Here is a 20,533-nt window from a genome sequence, read left to right on the forward strand (position 1 = left end):
TATATGCACTTCTATTTGACCTCAGATTTCATCAGTTCTTCCTCTGAATATAAATAGCATTTTTCATCATGACTCCTTTGGAATCATCTTGGATCTTTGTATTGTGGAGCACAGTTAAGTCCTTCACAATTGATCATCATATAATGTTGCTGTTTTCTGGGTACCCTGGTTCTGCTCACCTTCACTCTGTATCAATTTATGCAAGTCTTCCAGGTTTTTCTGAAATCATCCTATTTAGCATTTCTTACAAAACAATATTATTCCATCACAATTATATACTACTACTTGGTCAGTCATTCCCCCATTGATGAGAATCCCCTCAATTTCAAATTCTTTGCTACCACAAAAAGAGCTGATATCACTATTTTTGTACAAATAAGTCCTTTTTCTTTTTTTTCTGGTTCTCTTTGAGATACAGACTTAATAGTACTATTGTTGGATCAATGGGTATACCTTTTTGATGTCCTTTGAACATATTTCCAAATTATTCTCCAGAATGATTTGCTCTGTCCATAACTTTGCCTTTGCCAACAGTGCATGTCCCAATTTTCCCACAACCCCTGCAAAATGTCATTTTCTTTTGATCAGAGACGAAGAGCCCATGTAATAGAGATGCTTTTTATCACACTAAGAGTTACAATTCCACCTGTCAGTATCCACGTACACAAAGAATTGAATACCTTTTTCAAAGATGCTATTTTATAAGATAACTTGATTGGTGAGACAACCTCCTTACAGGAACCTACCTACCCTGGCTCAGTCAGACTCCACTTTTCAGGAAATGCATTAGTTAGAAAAGAGTAGTGATAAAAATGGAGGGGATGCACATCAATTGGGGAATGGCTAAACAAGTTGTGGGATATGATTGTGATGGAATACTATTATGCTATAAGAAATGACGAGCAGGATGGTTTTTAATAACTTTTATGGAAAACTGGGAGAATATTGTACACAGTAACAGCAATACTTAATGATGACCAACTGTGAGAGACATAGAGAGAACTGATGAACTCTGAATATAAAGTATATTTTTTTTACTTTGTTTTTTCAACATGACTAATATGGTACTATGTTTTATGTGATTTCATATGCATAACTGATATACCTGCTTGCCTTCTCAATGGCTGTGGGAAGAAAAAATTTTGGAACTTTAAATTTAAAAGATAAAACTAAACTAAAAATAATGGATGTTAAAAAAGATAGAAAAGGGTTTTGACAAAAACCTAAACTGTATACTTTATTTTTGGTGGGTCATTTAGTTTCACTCTGTTCCACTGCTAGAATCCCAAACCTTAGTAATTCATTACATTAACATTATTTTACATTAATTACAAGGGACCTAACTATGCAATTGAATTACTTGAGTGCAAATTATCACAGAAGATCTGTGTCCTATTAATAACAAATTCTGACATCTTGCAGTGTAAAGGATAATACATTATTTTTAAAATGCTTTTATCTTTGACCAAACTAAATTATTATTCCATAATATGGGATTAGGGAGAGTAGAAGTAGGGGATAATCTATGATTATGCATCAATATTTAGTGACACAAAGGGAGATTACTATCACCATACTCTAATTTTTGCTGGCAAGGATTAGCAGGCAATGTGATCATTCCTTCCAATCTCTAATAGATATATAACAGAAAATTGGAAATCTTCATTGCCATGTTCCAAGTCCTGAAAAGCAAGTCTGGCACAATACTTTTCAAAAGATGTAGATTTTCATCCTAAAATCAAGTTAGTTACTTGGGAAGCAGTACAGTTAAAATAGTAACTAACCAGGAGTCCTGGGTCAGACTCTGTGATCTTAAGTCATTAGACCTCAATGGATTTCAGTTTTTCTGCTTGTAGAATGAGCAGCTCACATTTATGATCTCAGCGGTCCTTTCCAACTGGGAATAGTTTGGTATAATTATATATAGCAAATTTATATATTTGTATACATAGTTTGAGCTATGTAGAGGGTACAACAATGGATGGAAGAGTCACATGGAAGTAGGTAAGCTATTTCTAACTACAATACAATTGGGGAAAAAACAGACTTGCCCTCTGACATAAGAATGTTTGTAATACTCACCCCATTCTGCCATAGGCTTTGCTGTAGTAGGGGTCTATGCCAATGGCTCTTTCACAGTCTCTCACGGCACCCGCATAATTTCCAAGTTTGCTGTAGGCAGCAGCTCTGAGAAAGACACAAGTGAGAAAATTCACACTCTAGCCAAAGTAGGTTGACAGCCAAGAGGGTAGGGGAGTGGGAATCTGTGTCACCTATGAAATCAACCATATATCCACTCACTTCTGCAAATGACCAGGGTTCCAAAACTTTATAACCAAAGATATACTGGGTCACTTAAATAGCATATAACTGGTTACATAAGCCACTTTTTTTGAGTCTCTGTCTTCATCAAATAAATTTAATTCAACAAGCATTTAAAAAGCACCCAGTATCAGTCAGACATTGTGATGCTTGGGCAATAAAGGTAAAAATAGAAACAGTTCCTACCTCAAGATGCTTACATTTTGCAAGGGTACTTTGAAAAACAGGGAAAATACCCACTTATCTCATAAGATCTCACAAGGCTCATGGGAGATGATGCATACAAAGTGTTTTGTAAAACCTTAAAGTCCTTTATCAAATTCAGTTATTGTGACTACTATTATTTCCCTAATGAAGTGCGCCAATCTCAATTATTTCTGAATCATTAGTACTTCTCTAGTCACATTAAAAAAAAATAATAATAATAATCCATGTAACTAAGCACTCATACCTGGCAATGAACAGATCCATTTTTAAAAATCTGATCCTTGTCCTCAAAAAGCTTATCCTCTAGAAAAGCACTGGGTATAGTGGAAAGACCAGAAGACATAGAATACTAGAGTGGAGACCCATCTATGACATTGGCCAATGAAGTGACTACTCTGAGGCTACTTCCCCCGCTGTGAAATGGAGATAATCTTGAAACTATCTTCACAGACTTGTTGTGAGGAGTAAGCTTTGTAAAACTGTAAAGAGTGATTGTAAATTTGAACAATTAGTGTTACTAAGGATATAACCCAAAAGAGAAACATGAGACGAGAAGAATTAGAGATACCCCAAATAGCAAGGAGCAGGAGGACAGATTAGTGCCAAGTCAAGTATAAGAAAACATTTACTAATGAGGAACAGGCTGACCTGCATGAAGAGCGCTCCCTAACTGCTCCCCACACCTCCCCCAAGTCGCCTTGCTCAGGTTACAGTCAATGCTCTTTAAGGCAATTTCCACTTCTGAAATTCTGTGATGCACAAAGATAGAGTTTCTCTTTGTTCTTCTCAGTCAGGTACAAAGCTTGGCTCTCACTACAAGGGCAAGCCCACCCTTCACCACCGATGACATCTAGCACTTGTGCAGTGCCTTCAGTTTGACTGCATTTTACCTCATGTTATTCTAACAATAGCTAGTGAGGTAAATGCTGTTTTTATCACCATTTTAGAGATGAGGGAATGGAACCTGAGAGAGAGTACAGGCTTTACCCATGACTTCTAAGTATCAGGGACAAGGCCCTGTGTCCAGAGCTCTAGCCTCCATGCCACATAACAGTCTATGGCACCTCAAGTTCTAGACTTGGAACTATTGTTCTGAGCCTATGGCCATATCCTGAATCTTAGACTTTGCTTCCTGAACATGTTGAATAAACCATCGGCATGGGTGCCTTAGCTCCCAGCTAAACTCCTGGCCCCTTTTGTCCTTGAGATTAGTGGGCATGAAGAGTTAGTCCCTGCCTGGATCTCTAGAACCTCAACTACCTGACATTGTGGGGACATGAGCGCTGAATGACAGGACCTGCCACATCTGCTCCTAAGCTTGTCCACTGATCATACAGAGTGGAATCAAAGTCCCTCAGTGAATAGGAAGAGAGAGTCATTGTTATCTGCATTTGGTAACAGCACTAATTACCAAGCTGCTGCTACTGTACTATGCTCCATCCTCTGGAATAGGGGTTCTTACCTTAAGGGTCCATGAACTTGGTTTTATATTATTTACTTATTTTTATACTTTATATAACTGTATTTCAATAGAATTGATTTCCTTTGTAATTCTACATGTTTTACTTTATTCATTTAAAAACATGATTCTGAGAAGGGGCCCACAAGAATCACCAGGCAAGCTAGAACATACATAAACACTCCAAAACAATAAAAAACTAAGAATTTGATTATTACTAGACTCCCATAATTAGCTATGACACAATTATCAGACTATGGGTCAAAAGTGCCATTAAAATCCTTTATCTGCCCCTTTCTTGGGGACCCTGGCCCCAAGCATTTTTACTCTTCCTAGCCCTTGGGTTTCCTCATCAGTAAAGTGATGGGGGTAGACCAAGGTCTAAGGTCACTTCTAAGGTTTTTCTCATCTCTAGTGTTATGATCTAAGTTCAAATCCTAGTCCTGAAATTAATTAGCTGGGAGATCTTGAGTAAATTACTTAATTACACATGCAAAGCTCTGTGTTATGTGATAGAGATAGGAAGACAAAACAAAATGAGTCACTATCCTCCAGAAGAGTTTTCATTTTCTTCACCTGTAACTTAACATGACTTACCTCATCACTGAGTTATGAGATTTAAATGAGATATGAGTGAAAATATTTTTAAATTTAGAATGTTATAATCATTTCTGGTCTTTCAAGATCATTGTTCTAACCACAATGCAAAACACATGCTTCTTTCTGCCCCAATTCTAAGGGACCAAGTAGTCAGTACCTGTTGCAAAAATACACAGCATTGGCTGGATTTAATTCAATTGCTTTTCCATAAAAAGAGACTGCTGCTTCAAAATTTTCTATTTTCATTTGTTCATTTCCTAAAAGCAAAAAAAATATTTATACACATTATATGTAGAATACAATGAACTGAATGTTTTGGATAATATCTTTATTCTTAATTTTAATTAGATTTATTATTTTAAGATGACATTTTTATTCTTCATTAGTTGAGCAACATTTTAGTGAAGTTTTCAAATGCTACTCTGCATCTCTAAATTAAATTCATTTATTCAACTCTTATGGCATACAGAGACCTGGAGAAGAAGGGTTAGAAAAGACACATCCCAATTCACTTTTATAAAGATGATATTCTAGCAGGTAACAGGGGGATAAGACCCCAAACAGAAAAAGAGATATAAAACATTTCATAGGACCAAAAAAAAAAAAAAAAGTCACATCAGTTCAAAGTAAAGTCAACTGTGATAATTATTAATATGAAAATCTTGCTTTTCTTAAGAGTTGTCTCTAATAAAGCGCCATTTTCCACTAGAACCCTTACTATCCCTTCAACTAGATTTATGGGAACATATCATTATATTACAAGCAAGGAAACTTCTCTACAACCTTTCTGAGAGAACTTTTCAACCCCTTTTAACTCAATTCAAATGCCTTCAGTGAGTAGCTATATTCAGCACTGTGATGTATACATGTAAAACATGGTATATTTTATGTTATATTTCTTTTCATGGTACTTATATTGTGGAGGTTAAGAGGATAGAGAGCATATCTACTAATGATTACAGTACAAGAGATTCATTTCCCAGTTGATGAATGGTCAAAGGATATGACCAGATGGTTTTTAGACAAAAAAAAACCCAAAGCTAACTATATTTACATGAAATAATAAGTGCTCTAAATCACTATTAATTTAGAGAAATGCAAATTAAAACAACTCTACTGAGTGTACTACCTCACACCCATCAGAATGGCTAACATGAAACAGAAAGAAATGATAAATGTTGGAGATGTGGAAAAATCAGCTGGAGAAGGAAATGGCAAATCACTGAATACCTATTTGCTACAAGGGTTTTGTGTTTTGTTTTGTGTTTTCTATTGTTCAATTGGGGGAAGAGGGAGTAGAAGAGAGAGAAAATAAATGTTTGTTAATTGGGAAAAAACAATTGAACTTTTTTTTAAAACCCATGAGCCAAGCCAAATGCTACAAAAGATTCAAGTAAGAGAATGTTAGTTAGATGATCCTTCAGAGAAGAAGTGGAATCTGAGTTAAATCTTTAATGCTAGAGATTTTAAATAGGCAAAGATGGGAGGGGATAGGTCATATTCCACAAAAGGAAGAAAGAACAGGATGTGCAAGAAGAACAGTTAATCCCATTTGGTTGAAGTTTAAAATACAAGGAGAGGAATACTAACTAAGTGATAAGCCTGTAAAGACAAGGAGGTACCACACTGAGGAGGGCCTTGTGGTACAAGAATTCTTTTTTATATTTTTTTGTGGACAATCAAAAGGGAACCACTAAATGGTCTTCAGTTGAAATAGGACATGATCTCTTAATGTGGGTGTTCCAAGAATATGTCTTCCTTTCTCTCTCCTGTGGCAATTTCCATACATTAAACTCCTTAACACATACCAAGTCCTAATTTCTCTGCAAAACTTAAGGCTCAAAACTTGCACTATGTATGGAAGTCATCTATTTCCATGTTTTACCAGAATCTCAAACTTAACTGTCCAAAACCAAATTTCTTTTCCTTTATCCAAAACTTAATTCTGACTTTGTTGTTTCCATCTGTAACATATATCATTATTCAGTTAAGTTTCCCATATTTGATTTTTTCTTCTCTCATCTAAAAAATCAATTCCATGATCTCAACATCTCAAACCTATCCCCCCCTCCCTCTCTCCTTCATATTTCCTGTCACAACCATTCAGCAACTCCTCTTATCACACATCTGTCTTAGTAGTTTTGCCAACTCTAATCTATCCTTCATTCTTTTGGCGGAATAATTTTCATAAATATGTCATCATGTTGCTCCTGTTAGTTTTTTTTTTTTTTTTAAATAATAAAACTAGCTCTCCCTGGTATACATGTTCACTCTCTCTCGCTCTCTTAGACACACAGTTTCACACCATATTAACTGCTCTCTATTCAAACACCATGCTTTCCGATTTCCAGGTCTTCCTTTCCTTGTTCTTTGCCCCAAAATACCATCTCTCCAAATCTTCATTACATAAATTCCAACCCATCCTTTAAAGCTCAATTTAAAAACTTTCCATGTCTCCATTATTCCATATAGCAACACTTTGTATTGCAGTTAAACTGTAATATACTATAACATATATCTATTTCTTATCTCCTTCTTTCCCCCAAAACAGATTATAAGCTCAGTGAGGAGAATGACACAGACCTAAATTTTTTATCTCTCCTAGTTACACTAACATACCACTCTCTACATAAGAAATTACATATCAAATGAATGATCAAATCTCTGCATAAATAAGAATCTGGCATAGGGATGAAGAATATTTCCTGTCTTCTTGTGCCTACTACACAGTTTTATATTTTTTGCCATCACGGGTAAACAGGAACTCCTTTCTTTACCTTCAGTCTTCAGTCTCTCAGCTTCAGCTGTATCTTCATCAGAGGGAGTGATGGGTTGAGAATTCCTACGGATGTAGGACATATCTTTCTATTAGAAGAAGAAAAAACAAGTCATTTTAGGGAGAGAACATTAATAAACAAGCATTTTTGTTTTTCCCCACTCAATTTATTTTTCTCTATTAAATCCAGCCAGATTTTTTACCCTCAAATGGATCTAAGGAGGAAATAAATCTCAAATTGAAAATATGAAATGATAAAACTGGATTTTCATTTCAAAAAATTTGCTCACTTTTCCTGTAGCAGCTTCAAAGATTTCTGGCAGAGTTTTTGATACAGCTAGATCTCGATCTTCAACAGTCACCCCAAAAGCTGTCTCCAGGCACTGGATCGCAACTGGAAGAAATAAGGTTACTTCTTTTTAAGCCTCAAAATATATATTAAGAGTCATTCTGAAGTTTTTATTTTCCAGAGGGAAAAAAGGTTAAGAATAAGGATTAGTCCTATTTTTAACATGTTATGTACATACCCTTAAAACACTGCTATATTCTGCTTATTAAAAGTATTTCTTCCCTTGATATTAATTTATTTCAGAAGCTCACTTCCACCAAAACCCATAATAGTAGAAGACACTAAGTCTGCTGAATCACAAATTCTCCTAAATGAAGTAGCAAAGAATGCATTTTGTTGACATCATCAGAGTCATAATACATTCAGAAGTATATTATGATAAAATTACTTTGGCATAGGCAACTTATGATCTGACATAAGAAAATGTATCTCTCTACTTTGCCTAATTCCAAAATAAATGTTGATGTAATACATTTAATAAGTCAATTACAAAGTCAGATTTCACCTCCTTAAAGTCAAGGTTGTGACTTTTATTTAGGAAATATAAGGCTGAAGGGATTTTAAACATCACCTATTTTACCACTTACTTTAGAGGAGAAAAATAAGATAGAAGGAAGGAAAGTGGCACAGCCAATTAAGTGGCAAAGTGAGGCTTTGAATCAAGATTATCTGACTATAAACCCAGGGTTCTTCCCATTAAGCCAGTTCCTTTAGAACCAATTTTCTACATAATATAAAATTAACATTATTATACAGCACCAGAAAAGTTGAGATTTAAAACTATCCTTTATGCTGAAAGGATATCAAAAGATCTATGCATAGCTAGAACAATTTAATTTGTTTGAGAGATTTTCTAACATTAACAAAATATTCCTGAATCAGCACTAACAACTAATATCCCTGACAGTCTGGGAAGTTCAATGATTCCAGAGGACTTAAAAAGACCGACAATTTCCTTCATGACTCTGCTCCTTTAACCTATAGGTTCTGGCTACACTGATGTTAATATGGCTCTGAATTTAAGCAGAATCCTAATTGCAAATGACTCAGTGAATGATGAAAACACAAATGGTGGGGATAAGAGCCCAAGTACAACTTCCTGTGCAACAGGTGACAATAAATAATATCATTAAAAATCAGTAAAGGCTATTAACTCAAATAATACTAGTAGTAAGGAGTAAAAATTCATCTGAAGAGCAAAAAAGACCTAGAATTTCAAAGAACATATAAATGAAGAAGGAGGGAGACATCCTATTATTAGTCCTCAGATTATTATAAAGCAGTAATCACCAAATTACTTGCTGCTAGTTCAGAAAAAATTAGTCTGGATCAGACTAGATAATCAAGAAACAAACACAAATCAAAAACAGTTCAATGTTTGATAAACCTAAGAACATAATAATACTAGAAAGATGACTTCCTTTCAATGAAACTGCTGGAAAAACTCAAAAGTACTTTGGGAGAAATTAATTTTGGACCAATATTATGTTCTATAATCACAATAAGCTAAAAAGTATGTGTATGTATATGTGCATGTGTGTACACTGAAGGAAGGAGCATGCGCGCACACACACACACAATTTAAAGAGAACAAGACCAGGTTTTCCCCTACCCCCAGAACTTTTCCACAATTTTTCACAACTACAGCTGGGGAAGAATACTTTTTAATAAACAAGAGGAATCAAAGATAAAATTTATACTTTTGACCACAAAAAATTTTAAATCTTTTACATGAATAAAATGAATTAAAATATAAATATTATATAGGTATATGTTTATGTAAATACACATACATACATATATCCATGATTAACTGTAGCTTGTTTGGGGAAAGTGGTGGGGGAAGGGGAGAGAGAAAAAAATAGCAAAAAATACACAGCAGAGACCAAAAAAAAAAACTACAAAGAAACAAAGATGGACAGTTCTGAATATATTCTATTATTATATATATGCTTTTGTGAAATGGAAATTTATTTTTACATATTTTGAATCCTTTCTTATATACTGCTGTGCACATGACTATATTTAACATGAAGAACTGTAACCCTATACACAGTGGTCCAATTATATGAACAGTTTTCAAAAGGAAAAAAAGAATTTTAAATAATTCTGAAGCTTCACCACACTTCATGCAAGCTGGCAAAAAAAAGGTTGGAAACACTGTGGAAGAAGCTATGGGAAAGATAAGTACACTGATACACAACAGCTAAGAAACTGTCCAACTGTTCTGGTTATCAATTTGGAATTACAAAAGAAAAAGTGTCTAAACTAACTTTCCTTACTCTAAACTCCCATTACTGAGATGATGATTGATCATTATGATGATGAAGGAGGAAGAGGTTTGGGGAATGGCTGAATAAGTTATGTTATATGAAAATAATAGATTATTGTTCTATAAAAAATGATGATCAAGCTGATTAGAAAGACCCGGAAAGATTTACACGAATTGATACTGGGTGAAAACAAGTAGAAGCAGGAATACATTCACAATAATAGAAACAATGTGTGATAAGCAACTATAAAAGACTTGGTTCTTCTCGGCGTTTCAGTGATCCAAGGCAATCCCAATAAATTATTGATAGAAAATATCATTTGCATCTAGAGAACTATGGGGACTGAATGTAAATCAAAAAAAAGTATATTTACTTTTTTTTTTTTCATTTTTTTTCCCCTTGAGATTTTTCCCTTTTGTTCTGATTTTTTTTCTCCTAACATTATTCATAAAAGAAATGTGTATTTTTAAAAATTTAATGTACATATATAACCAGGAAAAAAAAGTAAACCAAAAAATAAAGAAAAGACAAAGACAATAGTATTTATATAATGCTTAAAGGTTTATGAAGAACTTTTATAAGGACCATTTCATTTGGTTCTCACAACCTGGTGAGGTGTATACTATTATTATCCTCATTTTATACTGTTAAAAGAAGACCCCAGGCCTCCCCCAAAAAGGGAACCTAAATGAAACAGAGTCCAAATACAGATTACAAAGCACTTATTGTCTAAGAAAAAGATTAGCAAGAGAAAGAAGATCTTCCAAGGGAGCAGAGAGGGAGAGAATTCTCAGCTGCCCAAAGGGAAATAGGAAAAGAGTGAGATAATGTAGTTTCTAGAGCTTTTCAAGCAGGAGAGTGGTTGTCTGTAGATATAATAAGCCAAGATCTTTCAGAAAGTCTCGAGTAAGAGCTTAAATTTGAAGCTGCCGCTCAAGGCTCCCCTTGAGCTAGTCTGTGGTTTCTGGCAACTTCAAGCATTTCCAAATTCAGTTAGAGTTCATTCACAAAGAATCAATGTTATGTCAAGCAGCTCTGAGCCTCACTTTTAATGGGCTGGGGTTCCCAAAACTTCCTTGTCCTGCTTCCCTGTGAAGAGAGGTTCTAACATATAGAATAGGTATTACAAAGGTTCATGTTCATATGAATAGTATGGAATATTATTGTTCTGTAAGAAATGACCAACAGGATGATTTCAGAAAGGCCTGGAGAGACTTATATGAACTGATGCTGAGTGAAAGGAGCAGGACCAGGAAATCGTTGTATACTTCAACAACAATACTATATGATGATCAATTCTGATAGATGTGGCCATTTTCAACCATGAGATGAACCAAATCAGTTCCAATAAAGCAGTAATGAACTGAACCAGCTACACCCAGCGAAAGAACTCTAGGAGATGATTATGAACTACTACATAGAATTCCCAATCCCTCTAATTTTGTCCGCCTGCATTTTGGATTTCCGTCTTAGGCTAATTGTACACTATTTCAAAGTCCGATTCTTTTTGTACAGCAAAACAACTGTTTGGTCATGTATACATATATTGTATTTAATTTATACTCTAACATATTTAACACGCATTGGTCAACCTGCCATCTGCGGGGGAAGGAGGGGAAAAATTAGAACAAAAGATTTGGCAATTGTCAATGTTGTAAAATTACCCATGTATATATATGGTAAATAAAAAACTATTAAAATAAATAAAATTTAAAAAAATAAAACCACAAAAAAAAAAAAAAAAAAAAAAGTTCATGTTCACAAGATAGACACTGAGGCTGAGAAAAGCAAATATTATTTGAGAAAGGCCACAAAGTGGATGAGACAGGATTTGAACTCGGTCCCGATTCCAAGCCTAACAATCAATCATAAATATTTATTAAGCACATGCCAAGCATTGTGCTAACTCCTAGGTTGCAAGCCCAAGGGATTGGAAATGATGGGGTACAACTTCTAGGGGAAACATAGCAGTGATGAGGTCCCCAGACGCCAATGATTCTAAAGTTTTCTGGCCTTAAGATAGTCCTACAAACATGGGATTACCTGCCATCGGGGGGAGGGAGTGGAGGTAGGGAGGGGATAATTTGGAAAAATGAATTAAAAAAAAAAAAAAGAAAAGAAAATTAAACAGAAAATGTATCCAAAAAAAAAAAAAAAAAAAAAAAAAGATAGTCCTACAAACATTGCTACAGTCAGGTAGATAATAGGCTGATCAGTGACAACCAAATTCCTGGGATAATAGTGAATAGACCACTCTCCTCTCAGTTCTATTTCTATGTCATAAAATTAGCCTATCAATAACAAGAACAGTATAAATTTGTCTTCTAGCTCCTGGTTCTTTGCTAAATCCTTTTGAAACTTAGAAGGTTCAATTGGAGTTACAATTAAAATAAACTTTGCCCTTGGACTTGGAGATGCCTGCAAATTCTTTTGACATACCTCACCACATTAGTCTGTACTACCTCCCCCCATCCTTTGGGACACCACACTCTCCTAGTTCTCTCTCTACCCTCTTTGATCTCTTCTGGGTCTTCTTTGATGGATTCTCTTCTATATCAAATCTTTTAACTGCAGGTGTCAATTTGGGGTTCTGGTCTAGATTCTCATCTCCTTTATTACCATTTCAGTTGATGATCTCATCAGCTCCCATGGATTTAATTAACAACCATCTCTATGCTTTTCTACTGTTCCTGTTTGTGTCTTTGTGTCTCTGCTGATCACAAATTTTGAATATCCAGCTGACTTTTGGACATCTCAAACCGAGATAATCAAATGAGTAGAACTTATTATTTTTCTCCCTAAAATCCACCCTTACCCAAATCTCAAAGATCCAGAGGGACTTGAGCATAAAAGGTGAAGATAAATGTAGGAACCCAGATGATTCAGGTCAGGGCTGGTCATCCACTCAAAGGTACAGCATAGGACAAAGCCAATAACTAAAGCTGGAGAGATGAGTAAAATCAAAGAGAACATCAACTAGTATAAAAAGTTGTTGAAAATCTAGAGCTCCTTAAAAAGAATAGAATAACACAATAACAATTGTAAGCAGAGACTTAAAAGGGAAAAAAAATGGACTTTCAAAAAAAAAAAAAGAAAGAAAGAAATGGACATTCCACAACTACATTGCTACTTAGAAGAAATTAAGCAAGACATAAAATAATGAATCAAAAGCTTTAAAGGAAAAAATAGATAAGTATCAGAATAAAAAGTGCTAACGCTTACCCAGTATCGGACGCCTTATAAACCATAAGAGACCAATCAGAAATCAAGAACTCTATAAGGAAGAAATACTAGAATAGTTTTGAAGCTAAATTATTTTGTAAGGTCCTAGAACAAAAATGACCTACAGCAAATAGTCAATCCCTATAAAAGCTTTATACTCTTCCCTGCCCATTTTAATAGCTTTTTATTTTACTAAAAACATGCAAAGCTAGTTTTCAACTGAATATCACCTTTATAAAATTTTTCTCCTCCCTCCCCAAAGACAAGAAACAATCCAATTTAGGTTAAACATGTATACTTCTCCACACTTAACACCATATACCAAGATAAGATCAAAATGGATCCATGATTTAGGCATAAAGAGGGAGATAATAAATAGATTAGAGGAACAGAAGATAATCTACCTCTCAGACTTGTGGAGGAGGAAGGAATTTATGACCAGAGGAGAACTAGAGATCATTATTGATCACAAAATAGAAGATTTTGATTACATCAAACTAAAAAGTTTCTGTACAAATAATACTAATGCAAACAAGATTAGAAGGGAAGTAACAAATTGGGAAAATATTTTTAAAAACAAAGGTTCTGACAAAGGTCTCATTTCCAAAATATATAGAGAACTGACCCTGATTTATAAGAAACCGAACCATTCTCCAATTGATAAATGGTCAAAGGATATGAACAGACAATTCTCAGAGGGAGAAATTGAAACTATATCCACTCACATGAAAGAGTGTTCCAAATCACTATTGATCAGAGAAATGCAAATTAAGACCACTCTGAGATACCACTACACACCTGTCAGATTGGCTAAGATGACAGGAACAAATAATGATAAATGTTGGAGGGGATGTGGGGAAATTGGGACACTAATACATTGCTGGTGGAGTTGCGAAAGAATCCAGCCATTCTGGAGAGCAATCTGGAATTATGCCCAAAAAGTTATCAAACTGCATACCCTTTGACCCAGCAGCGCTACTACTGGGATTATATCCCAAAGAAATACTAAAGAGCGGAAAGAGACAAATGTTTGTGGCAGCTCTTTTTGTTGTGGCTAGAAACTGGAAGATGAATGGATGTCCATCAGTTGGAGAATGGTTGGGTAAATTGTGGTATATGAAGGTTATGGAATATTATTGCTCTGTAAGAAATGACCAGCAGGAGGAATACAGAGAGGCCTGGAGAGACTTAAATCAACTGATGCTGAGTGAAATGAGCAGAACCAGAAGATCACTGTACACTTCAACAACAATACTGTATGAGGATGTATTCTGATGGAAGTGGAAATCTTCAACATAAAGAAGATCCAACTCACTTCCAGTTGATCAATGATGGACAGAGGTAGCTACACCCAGAGAAGAAACACTGGGAAGTGAATGTAAATTGTTAGCACTAATATCTGTCTGCCCAGGTTGCATGTACCTTCTGATTCTAATGTTTATTGTGCAACAAGAAAATGGTATTCACACACATGTATTGTACCTAGACTATATTGTAACACATGTAAAATGTATGGGATTGCCTGTCATCGGGGGGAGGGAGGGGGGGTAATTTGGAAAAATGAATACAAAAATTTAAAAAAAAAAATAAAAATAAAAAAAAAAATAAAAGGATTTTCTTAGTTTAAAAAAAAAAAAAAACCACATGTATACTTCTAAACATATTTCCATATTCATCATGCTGTGCAAGAAAAATCAGATCAAAAGGTGAAAGAAAGGGCAGCTAAGCGGTGAAGTAGATAGACCACCAGGCTTGAAGTCAGTATGACTTGAGTTCAAATCTGGCCTCAGACACTTAACACTGGGTTACCCTGGGCAAGTCACTTAATCCCAATTGCTTCAGCAAAAAAACAAAAGGGGGGAGGGAGGAGAACCAAGCAAACAAAGTGAAAATATTATTCTTTGATCCCTATTCAGTCTTTATAGTTCCCTCTGGATAGGAATGGCTCACTCCCTCACAAATATGTTAGAATTGCCTTGAATCACCTCATTTTTAACAAGAATCAAGTCCATGATAGTTGATCATCACATAATATTGTTGTTGCTGTGTACAAAGTTCTCTTGGTTCTACTCACTTCACCATGTAAGTCTATCTAGACTTTTCTGAAATCAACCTGCTCATCATTTCTTATAGAACAATAATATTCCATTAATACACCATAACTTATTCAGTCATTCCCCAACTGATGGGAATCCAATTCAATTTTCAGTTCCTGCCAGTATAAAAAGGGCTGCTACAAACATTTTTGCATAAGTAGTTCCTTTTCCCTTTTTTAAAGATCACTTTGAAACACAGGTCCAATAGAAGATAGCCCTTTGGGCATAGTTTCCAATTGCTCTCTAGAATGGTTGGATCAATTCACAACTCTACCAACAATGCATTAGTGTTCCATCTTAACTTTTTTTTTTAAGCACCCCAGAAACCACAAGACCAAAAAAAAAAAAAAAAAAAAAAATTGGCACTAACACTCACCTTCCAAACTCTCCTGGGCATCAGGAGAAAGGCCTCCATGATGCAGCTGGTCATGCAGAAACTGAATGATGGAATAAGCAAGGCGCTTCTTGTCCTCCATCTTTATGGCTCTGAAGAGGGATCTTGTGATTTTTCAAGATCTGTGAATTAGATCAAATCATAAAACCAGTGATGAAAAGAAATGATGTGATTATCATTCTATACACTTTAAGGAAAGGAAAGGGGGAGCCACACATTTTAATTTAAACTAAGACTTTCGAAAAAAATTGAGATGTAGCTTCAAGATTAAAAATTCCCAAATACCTTTCCTCAAAGTGTCAAAGGAAACCTCAGTCATCAATCAATCATTCACACTGCTCACTGTCATCCAACTTCTCTAGTGAAGACTGCTGATAAGGAAATAGATGCATCCCTGCCAAACAGGTCTACTATAAGCCCTACATTCTGAGTGTAAACAAAGGGTACATAAATGGGTACAGACATGAAACATACAGAAAAAATGAGATGAAAGGTAACCAAAAGGATAGGGGCGCTATGCCCAGCAAACAGTAGGCACTTTTAAAATGCCTGTCATTTAGTGTTCTCTGATGCTCATTTCCTCCCTTCAATGGGGTACAAGACAGCTAGGAGTTATAGTGGACACAGCAGTGGAGAAGATTTGGAGTTAGAAAGAGCAGAGTTCAAATCCAACTCTAGACACACTAGCTTTAGGATCCTGGGCAAGTCATTTAACATCTGTTTTGATTTCTTCAACTACAAAAAAAAAAAAAAAAAAAAGCATCTACTTTGTGAAGATTAAATGAGAAAAACATCTGCAAAGTACTTAGCATAGTATGTGGCATACAGCAGACATATGATAATTGCTTGTTCTCTTTCTTTTACTCTAAGTGACTGCTTCCTCTCAGCTCCTCTGTGAAGCATCATCCTTTTCATATCTATTAAGTATAGGGAGTCTGGACTGTCTTCTACAGCATGATTTCATTCACTCTCATAGGTTCAAATAATATTTCTATGTAGGTGATTCCCAAATATACATACCTAATAATCCTACATCTGACTTCAAGCCTACACTGCCAACTCCCTATCTAGACATTCAGACAGTAACCCAAATTTTATTATATTCAAAATATAATAAACTTTCTCTCCTATTCAAACCCCCCAATTTCTGTTCTAATAGATGTTGGTTGAATTGGGCATCACCATGATGTCCATAATCCAAGTTCTTAATCTGAAAGCAATCAAGTACAAGGCCTGTGGCTTCTACCCCCTCTACTCTCCAACTTTGCTGGCTTCTTTCATGTTTCCAGCCAGATGAAAATCCTCATCACTTCCAGCCTGGGCTATTGTTATCAGCCTCCTTACTACCACTCCTTACTCCATGCTTCTAGCTCATCTCTCCTTTCATATATATATCCTCCAGGAACTGTCCGAGTAAGATGAAGCTACAGACCTGACCACATCATCATCTTTCTCAATAACCTTCAGCAGTTCTGTACTGCATTTAGTGAAAAAAAAATAAACTTCTCACTCTGGTATTTAAGATCCTCTAAAGTCTGAACTCAAACTACTTTATTTGATTTACTTCATGTTACTGTCCTTGATGAATGTATTCCAATTCAGTAACTGTTCTAGGAAATAAATATACTATCCTTCTTGCCTGTGTGCCAAAGAAGCCACCCCTGAAAACTAAAAAGTACTATTTTCCTCATCCCTACACTTCCTGAAATCTTTATTCTCTAAATTTTGACTTAGATACAATTTCTTTCACAATGTCTTCCCTAATTCTCCCAATTAGTCTCCTCTCCACAAATTATCTTGTATTTAACCCTCAATTTGTACAGTTTCCCCCAGAATATAAATTCCTTAAAGGCAAGCATTATCTGGTTTTCTTATTATTGTATCGGAAAGGTCTAACAGGTGACTTGTATATATTAGCAACTTAACAGATATTTATCAAATTGAATAACTGATCACATTTATACAGTGTTTTGAGATTGAAAAAATTATTTTAGATGTTAGGAAAGGTAGGAATTGTTAACCACCACCATTTCAGATAGGAAAATTGAGGACCCAAGAAGTTATGCAACTTCCAGAAGTCTAAGAGCTGGGACAAGTCCCTAGCCTCCTGATATTATAGAGAAATCATCCTGGACTGAGGAGTCAAGAAATCTGTTTTAGTCATGCTTTATCATTACCAGTATAATCACCAGTATTACCTGGAGTAAGTCATTTTACCTCACTTTCCTCAAATGAGGAAATGAGGGGGGGAAAGAGGAATATTATAGTAGGACTAGATGATCTCCTAAACTTCCTTCCAGCTCTGAAACTCTCTAAACCCAGTACTTTCTATGTTATTAGACTGCTTCACAATATTTCTTCTTTTTCAAATGTCAGAGTTGCCACTGAAAACACACACACACACACAGTTTAAAGTCAAAAGATTTTGGGGGCTGCTAAGTGGCACAGTGGATAGAGCACCAGCCCTGAAGTCAGGAGAACCTGAGTTCAAATTTGACCTCAAACACTTAACACTTCCTAGCTGTGTGATTCTGGGCAAGTCACTTAATCTCAAATGCCTGAGCAAAAAGAAAAAAAAAAAAAAAAAAAAAGATTTTGAGGTAAATCCTAGCTCTTCCATTACCAGGTGCGTTGCCAGTCACTGTGCTAAGTTTTTAACAAATAATATTTTATTTGATCCACAAAAACAACACTGAAGGGTGGGTGCTATTATTTTCTCCCTTTTACAGTTGAGAATAATGAGGCAGTGACAAATTCCCAGTGTCAAAGTGCCTAAGCCCCAATTTGAACTCAAATCTTCTTGATTTCAGGCCAAAGACCCTCTTCATACTAGCTACATATTAGAATTGCTTCTATACTTTATGCCTCTAGATAGAAATACTACGCTTTTTGAAGGACAACTTATTGTAGAATCTACTCTGTTCAACAAAGCACAATTCCTGAGGAACTCTAAAAATTGCTGATACTATAAGGATAAAGTTTTATAATAATCTGAGACAGGATTAGGGAATGGCTAAAAAATTTGTGATAGTATAAGAATGTGTTGGAATATTACTGTTCTGTAAGAAATGTCAAATATAATGAACACAAATACAAAAACATTATGTGAATGGATTAAGAATGAAATAAGCAGAGACAAGAAAACAATAAACAATGGCTGATTCAATAATGCAAACAGAAAAGCCACAATAAAAAAAAATTAAATACAAATCTTGTAAAATTACAAACAAGGATGGCTTGAAAGAAGAGATAAAGAAAAAAAAATTACCCATCCCATTCTATGTAAAGGTAGCATGTCCCTGAGTGTGATACATAGCAATATTTTCAAACTTTTTCAATGTCTTGATCAATTTTGTTGACTTTTTCTTTTTTAATTGTTATATGAGCGAGGGAGAACCATTCAAGAAAATGCTAAGGATATGTAAAAGAATTCAATAAAAACTTAAAAAAAAAAAAAGTTGGGGACTCAATTTTTATAAAGACATAACCACAGAGAGTGGAAAGCATAGAACTTGAGATTCATAAGGAATGAAATCTTATTTCTGATAATATGTATTACCAAGGACAAGTCACTTAACTTTGATGAAGCTCAGTTTATCTGGAAAATAGGAATAATAATAGTTACTATAGGACCTATCTCACAGGGTCTCTAGAGGATATGGAAACTACTTTTCAACCCCAGCAGCACTATTTAAATCCCAGCTATTATTTTATAAAAACGTGTAGAAAAAAAAACCAATAGAAGGAATTTTGTACCCAGAAAAGACCTTTCTCAGGAAGTCATTTAAAAATCAGCCAAAACTACCTTTCAGTACACTCCTCAAGAGGCTTATATTACTATGAACTTTCCAAAGTGATAAGAAAGAATCCCAGCTATACAGTATCAATACTTCACATCAGCCAAACTGCCAAAGCAGCACCAGGCCACTTGGCACTTTAAACAGGGGAGGCTGAATGTGAGAGGACTTATATATTCTCCAAGACTATCCCTAACACTAAGTAGAATGAAGGCCAAGATAGTATTAAATGTTTTGTGAGCAATGGTAACTGAGAAAAGTTTAATTTAATTCAATTTGTAAATGTGTTAAAAGCTTGCTAGATACAAGGTACTGTACTAGGCATGGGGCAAGGATATTACCATAGAAGTAAAAAAAGTTAGGTAGTGAAAGGGACAAAGATGTTCTAGAAATATATGAGGAAGAGAAAAAAAAAGAAAATGCAGTGAAGTATATATGGTAATACTTCGTGAAAGAAGGACCCTTTTGGCAGTCATCTACAGTCTTCTCCACAAAATAGTGATAAGCTTCTTTTCCAGCCTTTTATTTCAGCAAAAGATTCTTTGTTGTTTAGTCATTCAATAGTGTCTCTTCATGACCCCCAAGGACGCCAAGACCTTTTATCTTCCACCATCTCCCAAGTCTGTCCAAGCTCATGTTCATTGTTTCTATGAGATTACCCATCTCACCTTCTGCCATCTGCTTTTCTTTTTGCTTTCAACCTTTCCTGTTAAGGACCATGCCTGGGTGAAGGGGCAGGTCAACTCTCCGAGAATCTCCAAAGCTGTGAATCATAACATCTGAGGGAGTTGCAAAGCAGCCTTTACTGACAAATGTTGCTTGTGGACTAGGAATGAAATAAATTGGAGGCAAGAGGGAAAAGGAGAGGTCAGACCACACAACTGCCTCTCAGTGGAGAGGTCAGAGAACAACTGCCTCTCAGTCTCCTTGTATTATCATCATCATCATCCTCCTCCTCCTCCTCCTCCTCTTACATGAAGAGATCCATTCTACAGGTCTGAATTAGACCTCCAGCAGCCACAGGTAGATGGCTCCCGT

At 35.4% G+C, this 20,533-nt stretch overlaps 1 protein-coding gene across 5 annotated transcripts in view; it reads right to left on the reverse strand.

Annotated features, from left to right (window-relative positions):
* The window catches only part of SGTA (small glutamine rich tetratricopeptide repeat co-chaperone alpha), a 43,458-nt gene that overhangs the window by 12,267 nt on the left and 10,658 nt on the right, over nucleotides 1-20,533 (reverse strand). For 4 of the 5 annotated variants that reach the window (XM_074304409.1, XM_074304399.1, XM_074304393.1 and 1 more), the window contains exons 2-6: nucleotides 15,681-15,820; nucleotides 7,655-7,758; nucleotides 7,366-7,453; nucleotides 4,746-4,845; nucleotides 2,083-2,187 (exon numbers count right to left, since the gene is read on the reverse strand). In XM_074304409.1, the coding sequence (XP_074160510.1) occupies nucleotides 2,083-2,187; nucleotides 4,746-4,845; nucleotides 7,366-7,453; nucleotides 7,655-7,758; nucleotides 15,681-15,780 (497 nt within the window). In that variant the 5' untranslated portion in view covers nucleotides 15,781-15,820. Of the gene's footprint in view, nucleotides 1-2,082; nucleotides 2,188-4,745; nucleotides 4,846-7,365; nucleotides 7,454-7,654; nucleotides 7,759-15,680; nucleotides 15,821-20,163; nucleotides 20,319-20,533 lie in introns of those variants that run through there. The other variant, XM_074304384.1, reaches the window with a different exon arrangement.

This window comes from Sminthopsis crassicaudata, chromosome 1 (genome assembly GCF_048593235.1).
Source record: "Sminthopsis crassicaudata isolate SCR6 chromosome 1, ASM4859323v1, whole genome shotgun sequence".
NCBI classification, from domain to species: domain Eukaryota; kingdom Metazoa; phylum Chordata; class Mammalia; order Dasyuromorphia; family Dasyuridae; genus Sminthopsis; species Sminthopsis crassicaudata.